The 15,051-nt window shown below is 40.6% G+C and overlaps 2 protein-coding genes across 4 annotated transcripts in view; one reads left to right on the top strand and one right to left on the bottom strand.

The window, feature by feature from the left end:
* Positions 1-7,749, bottom strand: part of PIK3R4 (phosphoinositide-3-kinase regulatory subunit 4) — a 207,482-nt gene extending 199,733 nt beyond the window's left edge. For both annotated transcript variants that reach the window (XM_047875523.1, XM_047875522.1), the window contains exon 1: positions 6,695-7,749. The gene's annotated coding sequence lies outside the window, so the exon portion shown is untranslated. The remainder of the gene's footprint in view (positions 1-6,694) is intronic.
* A 48-nt stretch (positions 7,750-7,797) lies between these two features.
* ATP2C1 (ATPase secretory pathway Ca2+ transporting 1) overlaps positions 7,798-15,051 on the top strand; it is a 139,261-nt gene continuing 132,007 nt past the window's right edge. The window contains exons 1-2 of one of the 2 annotated variants that reach the window (XM_047875526.1): positions 7,798-8,106; positions 8,397-8,579. In XM_047875526.1, coding sequence (XP_047731482.1) covers positions 8,574-8,579 — 6 coding nt within the window. In that variant the 5' untranslated portion in view covers positions 7,798-8,106; positions 8,397-8,573. The remainder of the gene's footprint in view (positions 8,107-8,396; positions 8,580-15,051) is intronic. The other variant, XM_047875527.1, reaches the window with a different exon arrangement.

The raw sequence follows: 15,051 nt of genomic DNA on the forward strand, positions 1-15,051 counted from the left end.
TTACCTTTCCAAGTGCTTTTTGAGGGTTAAAATGAACAATGTAATCATTTAAACCAGGGAAGAATATATTAAGATTTTTTTTCTTAAAAAAAATTTTTTTTTAATGTTTATTTATTTTTGAGAGAGACAGAGGCAGAATCCGAGTGGGTTAGGGGCAGAGAGACAGGGAGACACAGAAGCAGAAGCAGGCTCCAGGCTCCGAGCTGTCAGCACAGAGCCCGACGTAGGGCTCAAACTCACCAGCTGTGAGATCGTGACCTGAGCCGAAGATGGACGCTCAACCGACTGAGCCACCCAGGCGCCCCTTAAGATATTTTTCTTAACATTATAGCTTTTTAACTGCTCTAAGTCAGAAAATAAAAACAAGTTGATGTGCAAACTTCAAAATAATAAATATTTTTGTCAAGTTTGTTTGGAAAAAAATGACCGGCATACTTCAGGAAGGTGTAAACTTAATTTTATTTTAGCAATTTCACAGTAGAACCTATCACTAAGTAGTCATTAGCTGAATAATTAAACAAGAAAAAAAAATTAAACAAGAAAAAGCCTGATGTTAGGGCACATAACTGTATAATAAAACATTTTTTTTTGTTTTTGAGTTTATTTACTTTGAGAGAAAGAGAGCACAAGTGGGGGAGGAGCAGAGAAAGGGAGGGAGAGAGAGAGAGAGAGAGAGAGAGTGAGAATCCCAAGCAGGCTCCACACTGTCAGTGCAGAGCCCAATGCAGGGCTCGAGCTCACAAACCTTGAGATCATAACCTGAGCCGAAATCAGGAGTCTGGGGTTTAACTGACTGAACCACCCAGGCACCCCTAAAAGTTCTAAAATCTAACTAGTTTTCAAGAGTTATGTGCAGTTACATAATTTAAAAATACTCCTGATTAGTAATAAGTAAAATTTGTTAAAGGAGTTTTTGAAATTAATAGCCAATTTTTTACTAATATGCTAATATGGAAAACCTTTAATTTAAAAAACCAGAGGAGTGCTTGGGTGGCTCATTCCGTTGAGCATCTGAATTTGGCTCAGGTAAAGATCTGGCAGTTCGTGGGTTTGAGTCCTGCATCGGGCTCTGTGCTGACAACTCAGAGCCTGGATCCTGCTTCTGATTCTGTGTCTCCCTCTTTCTCTGCTCCTCCCCTGCTCGTGCTCTGTCTCTCTCAAAAATAAATAATAAACATTAAAAAATTAAAAAACAAACCGGTAACACTCCCTTGTTCAGTTTTTTCTGACTTACATCTTGTTCTGTAACTTCCCACTGATTAACATTGCCTTTAATATTAAGGTACTTTATTTAATATTTTATCATTTCATATGACACAGTACTTTGAATTCTTTTAACTTGTGTAGGAGCAGCCAAAGCATCAACCAATACATTAACCTGTTTATCTAAAGTAAACTGTTTTTTTCTCATTTAGAACTCTGTCAATTAGGATGCTTCTAGCTGCAAGTAACAGAAAATATAATTTACTATCTCATATTAAAGGAAGTCCTGTGGTAGGACAGGCTGCAGGATTGGTTGATTTGTTAGCATAATTATGTATTAAAAGACTTGGCTTCCTCAGATCACTGCTTTGTCATCTGTGGTGGTGGCTTTTCTGAAGAAGAGGGGAAAGATGGGTAATAAGGTGGCTGCAGCACTTCCAAGCATTCAGAATTATGGGGAGGGCTTGTTAAATCACAGATTGCTAAATCCAACCACCCAGAATTTCTGACTCAGTAGGTCAGAGTGGGAACTGAGAATCTGCATTGCTAATGAGTTCCCAAGTGATGCTGCTGCTCCTGGTAGTGGGGGCCACACATTGAGAAACACTAATTTAGACTAAAGATCCTGGAGGGGAATGGATGATGGAGGATCACTGGTAACATTCATTACAAGATGTCCTTTATCATTTGGAATATAACAGACAGTTCCTTTTGCTCTCCTCATAAGGCCTGATGCCATTTCTAGTTTGTCAGCTTCCTGTTCAATATTCTACATTGGGACAGTGCTCACTTAGAATATCAATAGTCCTAAGGTTGAGGTAGCAGTTTCTCAGAAAATCGTTTTGCATTCAACTGTTTGAACCAGGGACTGGTTGAGCCAGTTCAAGCCCCACGTTTGTACTTCAGCTTATTTGTTCCTGTCCTGTAGAAAGCTTTATTCCCCTTTCTTTCCAGAATCCCCATTTTCTTAATTCCCCAAATAGAGAATATTTGGCAATATTAGGTTATTTCTAATATCTTGTGAAATAGGTTACGTGAACATTGCCTTTTATAACCAAGAAAGCAAAGTTGCCTGAAGGTATATAATGTGCTGCTAATCTAATTTTCAATATATATTTTTTAAAGTTTCATTTATTTTTGAGAGAGCGAGCAAGTGAGTGGGGGAGAGAATCCCAAGCAGGCTTTGCACTGTCAGTGCTTACAGCCTGCCGCAGGGCTCAAACCCACAAACTGGGAGGTCATTACGTGAGCTGAAAGCAAGAGCAGAACACCTAACCAATGAGCTATCCAGGCAGCCCTGCTAATCTAATTTTCCACCTGATTGTTATTTGTAGTAATGAATTTTCTAACCTGAAGATTTAACAGTTTGCTTGTGTTGCAAAAACTCCTTCCTGCCAATTTGTAATTCTCCTTCTCTATCATCAGTCTTGCAAACCACCTTATCAAGTTGCAATTCTCCTTTCTCTGTTAGCTATTTCATAATAAACCTTTTGGTATGGCTTCCTTATTTTGTGTAGTATGCTCAATATGAATATGGTCTGTTTGCCTGACTGTCCAGGGCTAAACTTCAGAATCCTCATAAAACCTTAGGCAATTTCTGTGATCACCCTCTCTAATTTATTACCATAATGGCATTTTTTGTGCCTTTTTTCTCATTTGTTCTCACATCAGGAAGCACAGTGGAGAGAGATGATTTCTGCAGGGGGCCTGGAAGGACTTGGGACAAGTTCAGGCAAAGATTCAAGCTTTGCAAAAAATATTTGACTTCTGGAAAATGGTGGGCTAGAAAATTTCTAAGTGCAAAATGTACCATTTTGGCAGTCTGAGGAAATGCAACCTTTCCCAAGGCTCTCTCAGACCTCAGTGTGCAACACAGTAAAGAGAGATGAAAAATGTTTTTGATGAGAAATTGAGGAAGCATATAAATGGAGGGAGGAGGCCTAGGCTATTACTGCAGACACAGCAGGGGGCCAGCAGATAAAATATAGAATCTGTTTGATAGTTTCAATTAATTTATGACAACCAACCCACCTGCAAAACTTTCAAACTTAGTAGAAGATGCTGGCCAGTGCCAATTTAATGTAGTTGGCTATTCTAAGGCCTGTTGCTTAAACCTAGCCTCTAAGCTGTCTTGTCTAAGAATTAAAATTCTGTGTTTTGATCCTAAGGTAATAACTGAAGACTGTGCAGGAAATTATAACGCTTTGACTCTGTCAGGCATTGATACACATGCCATCAAAATCCAAAGCACAAGCTCAGCTGACATTTCCTTTGTGTATGGAAGCAGCCATCTCAACATTGTTATCTTTTAATTTCAATTAAACCCATGGTTACCTGGATTCAAAATCTGGGTGTGAAATTCCATCTTCTCTGAGCACTGCTCAGGTTTAAATACTTCTTACAATGATTAGGACTTCTTGTTCAGACCAAGTTGTCCTAGCTAACCTCTTTGTGGTTTGAAGATTTAAGTTTACTTTTAAACGTCGGAAAATCCCTGAATTCTTCTTTGCTTTACAGGAAAGTAGAAGCTCATGCTTTAGTTTGATCATAGGTAGCAAGTAGCAAAGTCAAAGATTGGATTGTTTTTTTTTTTTTAAAGGTGGAATTATGTTTATTCATTCAGCAACAAATATGTATTTATGATGACCATTTTCCAGATTACCTATTTATTCAATAGGTCTTTATTATGGTCTTTACTACAGACAAAATAGTTTTTGGCACAGAGATGAATTAGGCTGGTTTGGAAACTAGACAGAATATCTTAAAAAAAATTTTTTTTTTTTAATGTTTATTTATTTTTGACAGAGAGAGAGAGACACACACACACGGAGCATGAGCGGGGGAGGGGCAGAGAGAGGGAGACAGAATCAGAACCAGTCTCCAGGCTCTGAGCAAGCTGTCAGCACAGAGCCTGACGCGGGGCTCGAACCCACAGACTGGGAGATCATGACCTGAGCCGAAGTCGGAGGCTCAACCGACTGAGCCACCTAGGCGCCACATAGACAGAATATCTTTTAAATGGGTACATTTTTACCTCAAGATAAATCTTGGAGTGTATGTAATATGGTATATTGTGTGTCTGTTTTGTGTGGAAATAGTGAAGTCCAGAGTCAACCTCTGGATATGGGACTTCAACTCACTTTGCTCTTTTTCCTTCCCTTTCTATCTTTACCTCTGCCCCCCCCCCCCGACCCCTCCCCTCCAATCCAGAAGATTGGTAGTAAATACCAAAGACCCCAAATATCACCATAGGCTCAGAACGTGTTGAATGGGGAAACTGAGTCACACATAAACTTTAAAAATTAAAAAAGTACACTTTAAATTCTCTAGTTTCTTCTGCTCAGTTTCAGCAAGCATTTCATGTTTAGAATGCTAGCAAGGGTGGAAGCTATGCAATTTTGTGGGCTAATAAAATATTTGTAAAGTACTTGCCTATCTCTGTACTAATAAAGCCAAAACACAGGTAGCTCATTTTTATTCTTGCTTCTAAATTTTACTCTTCCAGCACTGCTAAGACACAGAACCAAGCAGATGGATAGCAATTCTGGCAGGTGTTTGTTAGACACTTATTCTGCCTGACACTGCTTATAGTAAAAGGCTGTACTTCCCCAAATTTGACCCTTAGCATGTCCTTTTCCCATAGGAAGAAAAATATTTCGGCTCTTCCGTTGAGTGGGTTAGCTTATAAAAATAAGGTGTCATGTCTTTAGATGCTTTTAAAATATCTACCTTGAAAAAAAATGACAACTTCTTTTCTAGCCCCTAGATACAATTCCTTAACTATTAACCTTTGGTACTTAAAACAAGGTTAAAATAGCCTTTAAAATAAAACATTGAGGAAGTATTTTGAAATAACCTTTTCCAGGTTAATTTTTACATCCCAAAAGGCCACATATTCCATTATTATCCAGGTTTATAAAAATGCCAGCTATCAAATTTCATACTAAAAACAAGATGCTCACATCCTTTGTGCAATAAGGCATAGTATAAATAAAATTAGAACACCATGACTGTTCCTTCCTCAATCTTCCCTATTTGCAACATTTCCCCCAAGCAGAGATGCCTGACAAATTCTCCTTTATTGCTCATATGTGAACACTTTTTGCATCAGATACATAATTAATTTTGTAGGTTAAATATTCAGAACAGGAGTAGATTTTTAGAGCATTGATTCACAAAGAAGAAATAAGAGGGAACTTGAACATAATACATTTCATTGCTATTAATCTCATTCTAGCTAAGAGTCAATGCTTTTGCTTGTTTCTCTGTATAATAATCTTATATTTTTATAATGCCTATAATTTACAACCTGCATTCACTTTATCAGATCCTCACAACAATTTTTTGAGGGATAGAAGGATAGTTATTATGCCTACATTTGTATCTAAAATATCATTCTATGTATGTACATTGTGCCATGTACATATAGTTTAGCCCCCTTCCCCCAAGATGAGGAGGTAGAGATTGCTACACAAAAGTCTCATGGCAGGTTAGCTGGTCATAGGAATAAACGCTAGGAAAAGGAAGAGGTTTCCGAGGCTCATGGCTAAAGCATTCCCCACTGCTCTGGCTTGAATAGTGTTAATACATGCTGTCTTTCATATACATAGGAAGTCAAAGTTGGTGCTACTGATGTTGGCTAGTTTGGTGGAAGAGGTGTTCAGACACAGAACAGAACATCACCGTGAAGATGTGTTGATGAGGTTGAAAGATCTGCTGAGTGGTTGAACCAGCTATCCTTTAAGGCTTTTTGCTGCTTTCACGCCCAGGAATTTGTGAGATGACTAATGGTGGGATACGAATGCAATATATAACACTTCTTCTGGACAAAGCCGGTTTTATCCAGTTTCTTTTTTACCTTAGCAATAGGAACAATGGCCTTCACAATTTAGGCAACCAAAAAGTAAAATTTCCGTGTCAGCTACTTTGGGTGTAAGGCATGGGGTGATACATCCTTTGGGGAGTTAATTATGAATTTAGTGTTAATGCTGGGGTATTGGAGTACACAACAGATAATTCTGAAGTTACCTCAGATAAAATGTCTGCGCTAACTAAAGAAACCCAATATCAAATTCTGTACTGTGAAATTACCCTCTTTGTAAGATCATATGTTCATATCAAATAATGTCTACTTTTACAGTTTCTACTTTAGATGCTAATGTTTTTGGTAGTATGCTGTGCTGTCAAGGTCCAATAAGTATAGTAACTAATAATCATTACAAATTGTTTACAACATTGAGCAAGAGATAGCACATTCATCGTTGTACAAATGAGACATAACACCACCGGGTAGACAAAATTCACTAACCATGTAAGCCAAAGGTGTGTCATAGACAGTAACTCTGAGACTAGAAACTAGTTCATCCTGATTTTTATGGTTTGTTTTGGAATTTAAAAGTGACTTCGTTGAATAAAATTTCAATGTTTCTTAATTGAAAAGTAAATCTAGAAAACTGTCCAGGACTTTTGATCCTAGACTAGTTTCACTTACTTGGGATTAAACAGGGAAGACAGGCAACCCGGTCCATTTGCTTATGTTGACGTTGAACATGTGGTCAGAGAACATACTGGGAAGTGTCACAGGACCTGAGATAAGGGGCAAGTTTTTAAAGAGAATACGTGTTGATGGAGAGAAATACCTCTAGCACACAAGGGAGGACTTTTCTTCTGCGGTCTCTAGACAGTTCTTTGTGGAGGATGCGGTCGAACTCAGCAGGTGTAGCCCTGCCCTCTAGTGGATTTGGGTGCGAGAGGGCTTCAGTTTAGTTTCCTGTGCCTGGTTTACTAAGGTTTAGTAGCATCAACCATCTATAAAAATCACTTATTGGGGGATCTGGATTAGATGCTGGCAAAAAAAACACAGCCAGTGGCCGAAGGCGACGCCCGTTCTTCGGCTTCTATCTCTGGACGCTCAATTTCTAGTTGTTCCAATCTTTCGAGTTCCACACACTTGAAATGAGTAAAAAAGGCTGAGCCCTCCCTTGAGCTCTGGGGCTGATCCTTGTCCTCTCATTACATACAGGCACCGAAGCAGATCCCTCATCGGGACAGAACTTTGGGACGTCGCCCGGCGATGACCTCCTCCCGCAGTCAGAGCAAAGAGGCCGTACAGGGGTCTGCAAGTGAGGGTGGGGAAGTACTAGTGAGAACACCAGAGTCTCTCTGCGTTCGCCCCTTCCCTCGGAGGTCCTCGCGTCGTCTGCCGAGATTGTGACGGCCACCCCAACGGGAGGGGCTTCCTAAGTCGCCTTTGTTGAGGGCGCTCAAATACCTCCGGGACGGGGAGCATGCTCGAGCCTGCCCGCTTGGCCCGACCCCACGGCTGCCTCTTGAGAATGTGTGGCCGGGGCTGGGGAGCGGGCGGGTCTCCGACCCTCGCGCCCAGTGGGTGCGTAGAAACGGGCGGGCACCGTTCCCGGGGGTCAGCGAGGAACCTCCACAGGGCAGGTAGGGCCGGGGCGGGCCACCGGCCCCGCACGCCCTCCTCCGGGAGCGCTCCGCACCCAACCAGAGCCCTTTCGGGGCGGACCGCTCGGCCTTCGCTTCATTTCCGCCGTCTGCGCCTGTGCGTGCCAACGCGCGTGCGCGCCCTCCTCTCGCAGCGGAAGTAGTAGCGACAAAGCTCGGTCCACGGCGGGCCCGGGAGTGCGGGGCGTGCTGGGGCGGGGGGCGGCGGGGAGGGGCCGAGCGCAGGAGGCGGAGGCGGGAGCAGACCAGCGCGGCCGCGCCGAGCCGGCCGGGCCGACCGTGACGGGTCCCCTCACCTCCTCTCTTTTCCCCTCCCCGACCGCCCTCCCGTTCGCTCCTTCCTCACGCCGGGAGTAGGCTCCCGCCTGGCGCCGCCGCTCGGCGAGCCACTCCTCTTCGCCCCAGGCGCGCGGGGCGCTCCCGCGAGCCCCGCGGGTGAGTCCCCGCAGCCCGGAGGAAGGGAGTCTGGGGCTTTGGGAGGGCACCAGTATTACCTATTGCTTCCCATTTCCAGAAAGTTCCAGGTCCTAAGGGAAGGGGCATCTGGGGATACCCCGGCTTGGGAGTGTCTCTAGGGCGCCGCCCCGCCGGCGTGAGCTGGGGGCGTTGCGGGTGGCCGAGGGGGTGGGCGCGCGATCTGGGGGCTCCTGAGGTGGTGGCGGGGCGGGGGTCCCCCTCCTCGCCCTCTCTGTCGTCAGCGCCGCTTCTCCTGGTTTCTCTTGCAGATGCTGCTGCTAGGGGTGGTGGGAGCAGCCGTGGGACGTGTGGCCGGGAGAGGGGGTGACAGCCTGGGATTCCGGGGGCTTCTCTTCCTTGTCCCCTTCTGCTCTCTATTCCCAGTGTGGCCACGGCTGACACTAAAGACTTTGTAGCCATCAACCCAAGTGCAGTTTCGATGGAAAATGAAGGTAAAGGCCCCTGGCAGACGGGTTGCACCGCGGAGTTGAGGGTGTGGTGGTTTGCTTTTAGTTGCCTGTTTGCACCTTTTTATTTTCCAGATTTTGTTTTATTTTTCCTTTGCGAAGTACACAAGGAATTGCTTTCTTAGGATACTCGCTTTTATTTTCGAACAGGGCATTTCGGGATTCGAGGTGCTGTGGGCTGACTGAGCTTTATTCTGCTTTCCTGAGAAAGCTACTGTCTTTAGCTTAGGGAATGGAAGGGAAGTTTTCATTTCAGATAGCATCTGTGCTTGTTTAAATAGCTATTTGAAAGGAATCACTGGAAGGGAAGTGGAAATGGAGAGGGAAGGGATGGAGTGCATCTCTGTATTTGCATATCAAGACTTGATAATGGTCTGTGACTGGATTCGCTTGTAAGAACGAAAACAGTTTTTTATTAACGCAGATTTGGTTTTCAGCTCACACACACACGCACACACACACACACACACACAAAACTCTGAATTTAATGGAATGTTATGAAGTGATTTCCTTTCTTGAAGTTCCTCCCTATTTCAAAGCATCATTTAGGAAGGAGGTTGATGGTAGAATTTGTCCACTACACTTTGGACCACTAAATTATCATTCACATGTTACTTGATTCCTTTGGCCTCATTAAAATATTTAATCCTTTTCATTACACGCACTGGTTGTTTTTCAAAAGCATTGAACAGCTCAGGATATTGTTTTTTTTCCTTCTGAAACAACCACTCTTATTCTCTGGATGGTCTTGTGTGCGAAAATCTTTTTTTCCCTCCCCCTGGTCTGCAAGATGCTATAAAAGATACTTACAGATTATAGTGTGTCCTCTTGTATCCTTTGGTTTTTAAAATCTGTATCTGGTACAAAGGAGCTGCAGTGGAGCTTACTGGTTGCTTCCTCACTTGTTTTTTCGTTTTTTGAGAATGTAAGCTTGATTGTCGTAAGTAGGACCGGTAGTTTAGAATAGATGTTTCTTATACGTATCATCTGTTTTGCTGCCTGAGACCCCTGGGATATGTGGGAAATAAGAGAGTCACGATTATACTGCTCAATTTTACTCTGGATGGATAACTGGTGGAAGACATTTTCTGAAATACCAAAGTACCTAACTGCAGAGGAGTTATACTATCTAATTGGGTCTTTAGAAACAGCATTTGAAAGCAGCGATGTTTTTGTCTGGTGGTATGGACGAATCACTTTTCTGAGGCTTTCTCTTCTTTGTTTTTTGGTTTACAGATTTCAGAAAGGCAAATCCTTTCTTCACAAGAGACAAAGAATATTAAATGCATTCATTCATGTACCTGTTTCTTGGTAGTTGTATTTTAAATAACATCTGTATCTTGAACTTCTGCTTTCAGAATGTTAACAGATTTAAGAGAGTAGCCTAAAGTAGGTGTATTCTTGGATGTTGCTTTTGTTTCTTCATCTCTTAGGAAAAGGAGCATGACTAATAAAGATGACTCTCATATTGTCTATTGATGTGAGGGAGTGGTTGTGAGATGGGAGCATGGTGCATGCTTGTGTCTGACTGAGTGTATTATGTGGCCTCATAATAAAAGATTATACAGTTCTTAAAAACTTAAAGGGTTTTTTTTTTTTTTTTGCCTCATAATAATCAAGAGGCCATTTTTGTCAGTTTCTCATTACCATAACATTTTTTTTCATAGTTAAACATCTTTTTTTTTTTTAATTTTTTTTTTTCAACATTTATTTATTTTTGGGACAGAGAGAGACAGAGCATGAACGGCGGAGGGGCAGAGAGAGAGGGAGACACAGAATCGGAAACAGGCTCCAGGCTCTGAGCCATCAGCCCAGAGCCCGACGCGGGGCTCGAACTCACGGACCGTGAGATCGTGACCTGGCTGAAGTCGGACGCTTAACCGACTGCGCCACCCAGGCGCCCCATAGTTAAACATCTTTAAGGAGAATTTGTATAAATCTAGAGTTTTCAGTGGACTGTTTTGAAATACATAGAATATCATTGCTTTCCTTTTTTATAGTTAGTATCTTCCCTTGACATGGTGTAGTAACATCTTGGGAGTGTGAAAAAAAAGTGGATTCAAATCATGCCTTAACCCGTAAAAGTTGTGTGACTTTAAGCAGATTACAGTTGACCCTTGAACAATGTGCTGTTTAAGGGCGCCATCCCCCCCAATTAAAAATGTACTGTAACTTTTGACTCCCCCAGAACTTAACTACTAACAGCTTATTGTTGGCTGGAAGTCATACTGATAATAAGGTTGTTTAACATAGTATATACTGTATTCTTACAAGAAAGTAAGCTAGAGAAACAAGAATGTTAAGAGAATTATAAGGAAGAGAAAATACATTCACATTACTGTATAAAATCTACATGTAAGTGGACACATGCGGTTCAAACCTGGGTTCAGTGGTCAACTGTATTTCACCTTTTTTAGCCTCTGTTTCCTCATCTATAAATTAGGATTGATGATACTTAGCTTACATAGTTAAGATGGTAAAATCAGAAACCTCCAGGGAGAGAAGAAGGTATTTAAGAGCGTGCACTGTGGAGCTTGGCAAACTGACTTGAATGCCAAATCGCCACTTAGCATAATTTGGCCTTGTGCAAATTATTAAAGCTTTTTATACTTCAGTTTCTTCATCTATTAAATGAGGGTATTGATAAAACCTACCATATGAGGTTGTTATCAGCATTTAGAACAATATCTGACAGATCGTAAGTGCTCAATAAATAATTGTTATAAATAGCCTAACCCAGTGTTTGTCCGCTAGTATGCCATCTGGCATTAATGTTGTCATAAGAGTTGAATGTTGAGAGGAAGAATAGTAGTGGCTCTATGAAGTTGCCATTATTAGTTAGGGGATGGGTGAGTTAAGTACAGGATTTTCTACAGTGTTATAGCTTTAATTCTATAGAGAACGTTGGGGCTCCAGCAAGAAACCAGGAGCCAGTGTGGAAGGAGACAGGTTTGGATTTGAATCCTGATTGGTAACATTTTCCTCTTCTAAAAAAAAATCTGATGAGTTACTATGCTTCTGAGTTTTCCCATCTGTAAATGGGATAGTGCCGTCTTGGAGGTTTGATGTGAGGAATAAATGAAGCCTGGTATGTGAAGTGCCCAGAATGATGGTTGACACATGGTTAGCATGCATGAGTGATTGACTCCTCTAGTTGGTATGTAGATAAATTACATCTGTAGGAATGTATAGGGAAGAATTGATGGTGGCTCCCAGAGGCCACTAGCATGGAGGTTCTTAGGTAGTGTGCATTGTCTACAATGGTTGTTGGGGGAATGACTTCATCCTTGTGGTTCCTTTCGACAATGGTGGTAAATTTTCTTTGGCACTTCAGTTTCAATTCTTCTGGACCTTTATCCCATGTCTCATTTAAATTGTATCAGCAAAGCTTAACCGGTTTTGAGCCTTAGCTTCCAGGATGCTTCCTGAATATTTCCTGCCAGTCACTGGAGGTACTTGAAGTGTTAATTTCCTGGAGTTTCAGGGATTGGTCCTAGACATCTATTTGTAGAACTCCTTTTGCATGTTTGAAGCTCCTCTTTGCATGTTTATTTTGAATTTAAACAGATACCACCTAGGAGTCTGAGATGTACAGGTAAATGGCTCTTTTCCTGATTAAAAAAAAAAATTAATTATTTGTGTTTAAAAGAATGGCTTATTGGAAAAGATATTTCTAGCTGGAGAATTTTGCAAATAGTTTCTTTTTCCCACTAATGGATTTTTTTCTTTTGAATATATTTGGTCTTTTTCATAGAAAAATATAAACTTAATGTACAGGAAACTAATAGAGCCTTAAATATTTCTTTGACTAGTGGATAGAAATGTAATAATCTTCAAGATTTCAGGACATGTTTATAGCTATAGGCAGGGCTGGTATAGGTCTAGAATAAATTCCTTTGATCTCTTTGGATAGCATTTGAAAATGATAGTATGTTTATTTACTCGTGACTTTAAAAATAGTTTTTGGTCAAATTGTTAATCATCTAAGAATGCCTCAAGAAAAGATTGTATGTTAGGATAAGGATAGTTGGAGGAACTGCCCGTAAAACAGATGGGAAACCACCTTAATTGCCTTCCTTTAACTAGAAATAGGAAGCCAGGTTATAAAAATATTTTATACCTTTAGGTGTGGAAAACATAATTTTGTTTGCACTTTTGTCAATAAAGTAATATTCTTAATATTTCTAGAAAAGAGTTGAAACTGAGATTTATTTATATAACAGCATCTTATAAAATGTAGTAATTTAACCCAGAGAAAGGATGCTGCACAGATTATTTGTAAGCAGTAGCTTTCTGACAGTTGAATTCTAAATACTTGATTTGTTTTAATGTTTTTATCATTCATTTAATGTCAGCGGAATTGAACTGTTAACTGCAGCAGTATCAATCAAAATAGTCTCCTAGGAATATACCTCTTGAGGCTCAAGGTTGATTTTCTTTTGAGATCTTGGTTAACCATAATATGTTTAGCAAGGTTGTATTTTGTTCTAAAGCTGGAAAGAATACCATAGCTTGATGGTAAAGTTAGCTGGTGTGAATTTTAAATTACAGTGTTGTTACTTGTAGCATCTTAACTCTTAAGGGTCAGTTCAAAAGGTCCTCCCATATTTACTTTGTTAAAAGACACATTCTTTTTATAGTGATTTCAGGAGTCACTTGTGACAAGATTATCTTTATGATTTTCATATGGACAAGTGTTGGTAAAAGGTAGTAAAGTAAAAACTGATTGGGGGAGCTCTAGATTAATGCCATCCTGTTGTACAGGAAAGGATTTCTCTGAAAAGAAATGGGAGGCTAAATTGACATTGCATTTCCTTTTGAATTTTTATGGCTGGTATTCATATGCATTTGCTAATTATGTCTTCCATCTTCAGGCTTTTGAGTTACTGTTGACAAAGGCGTACATCTTAGAATGACAAGGAAATTACTCAAATTGTGTTGAATTAGATTGATTTAGGCTAAGCTTATTGGATACATTTAGGAGAAATTTGAGTGAAATGTTTTAAGGATATCATATCATAGGCTATAGACAGAAAGTAATAGAAAGTAATAGTGTAGGTCAAGAGCATCACATTAAGATGGCTGTAACTGGGCATGTAATTCAAGTTCAATCCCTGCTTTTTCTTTCTGCTTCAGGTAATAGGGAATGTGTGAATTGGAATTATTTAATATTACCTATTATAATTGCTTAATTAAGGCATTGATCCTTTCATAAAGGTGCTGTCTTAAACTGCTGCCCCCCAAGAGGACATGCATGATGTGTCTTTATTCTTTCTGGAAACTCTGAGACACTGAGACATCCTTGTAGAAATTATTGTCATTTATTTACTTAACATGAACAACCTGACAAAGTTGGAATTGCAGTAGGATCCTCACACTAAATATATTTGCCACTTTATAGGAAAACTCAAATAATAATGGAAGCAGAAATACTCAGGATGTCAGCCATCCTAATTTTCTTGAATATTGCTTTTTAAAAACTGTGAAGTATAAATTAAAACTTTTGGCTAGGTTGTGAATTTCAGATATTGGATTTAAAGTTATCTTGATTTTGGGATCTTAAAGTTAAAAAACATAAAGCATTTCCTAATGATCATTAATGCAATAAAATTCTGTTCCCTGCTTAAGGGAGAGATAAACTTTAGAACAGGTCTTGGATTTCCTCTCATCTTAAGTCAAATGCAGTATAAATAAGCCTCTTGTTGCTGTATATTCATATATGTTGTGAATATATCTTTATGTGCCTTTGCAGTTATTTCACCAGATATTGTTTGACCATCTAGACTTTTCATAGTGGAATGTTTGCTTTACCCACCTTCATCGGGGTTTATATATTGGGAGAGGCAGAAAGGCTAGTTGGATCAAACTTTCTCTGGGAATCACCTCCCTCCTCTTTGTTGAATGTCAATTGTACATTCCCTAAGAACCGGCAAAAGCCATTCATGGCACAAGTGCCAGAAATAGCACACAAACCACTTTTTAATGGCATGCAAAACAATCTCTGCTGTGTTCTTTTCTTAATGCTTGTCAGGGTTTGCTATTTACTGAGAGTTAACATCTGACTGTGAAAGTGTCCATGATCAGATGGGAGATTCCAGTTTCTGTTCACTCCAGAAAAAGAGGGTGTGGTCTTTGCCCACCGCTGTTTGAGGTCTGTCAGCCCCCTACCCTTAGAGGTAGTTCAGTTATGAACTTGATGTATATCCTTCATTCGTTTGAGGGACCAAGAGAGATTGGTTCCTTCTGATCTGTTGGTAGGAAAAGAGAGGGGAGATGGGCTTGTGTCTATATTAGAAGATGGAAATGGAGAGTGGGGATGGATGAAAGAGACATTTTAGTCTTAGGAAAACCCAGCACAACTTGGGTAGTAACTAGATACAGGAAATAAAGGAGAAGGTTGAGTCACATGAGTCCAGGCTGTTAAGCCAGCCTAAATGGGTGAGTGGAGGGAGGTACC

Source organism: Prionailurus viverrinus, chromosome C2 (genome assembly GCF_022837055.1).
Source record: "Prionailurus viverrinus isolate Anna chromosome C2, UM_Priviv_1.0, whole genome shotgun sequence".
Taxonomy (NCBI): Eukaryota; Metazoa; Chordata; class Mammalia; order Carnivora; family Felidae; genus Prionailurus; species Prionailurus viverrinus.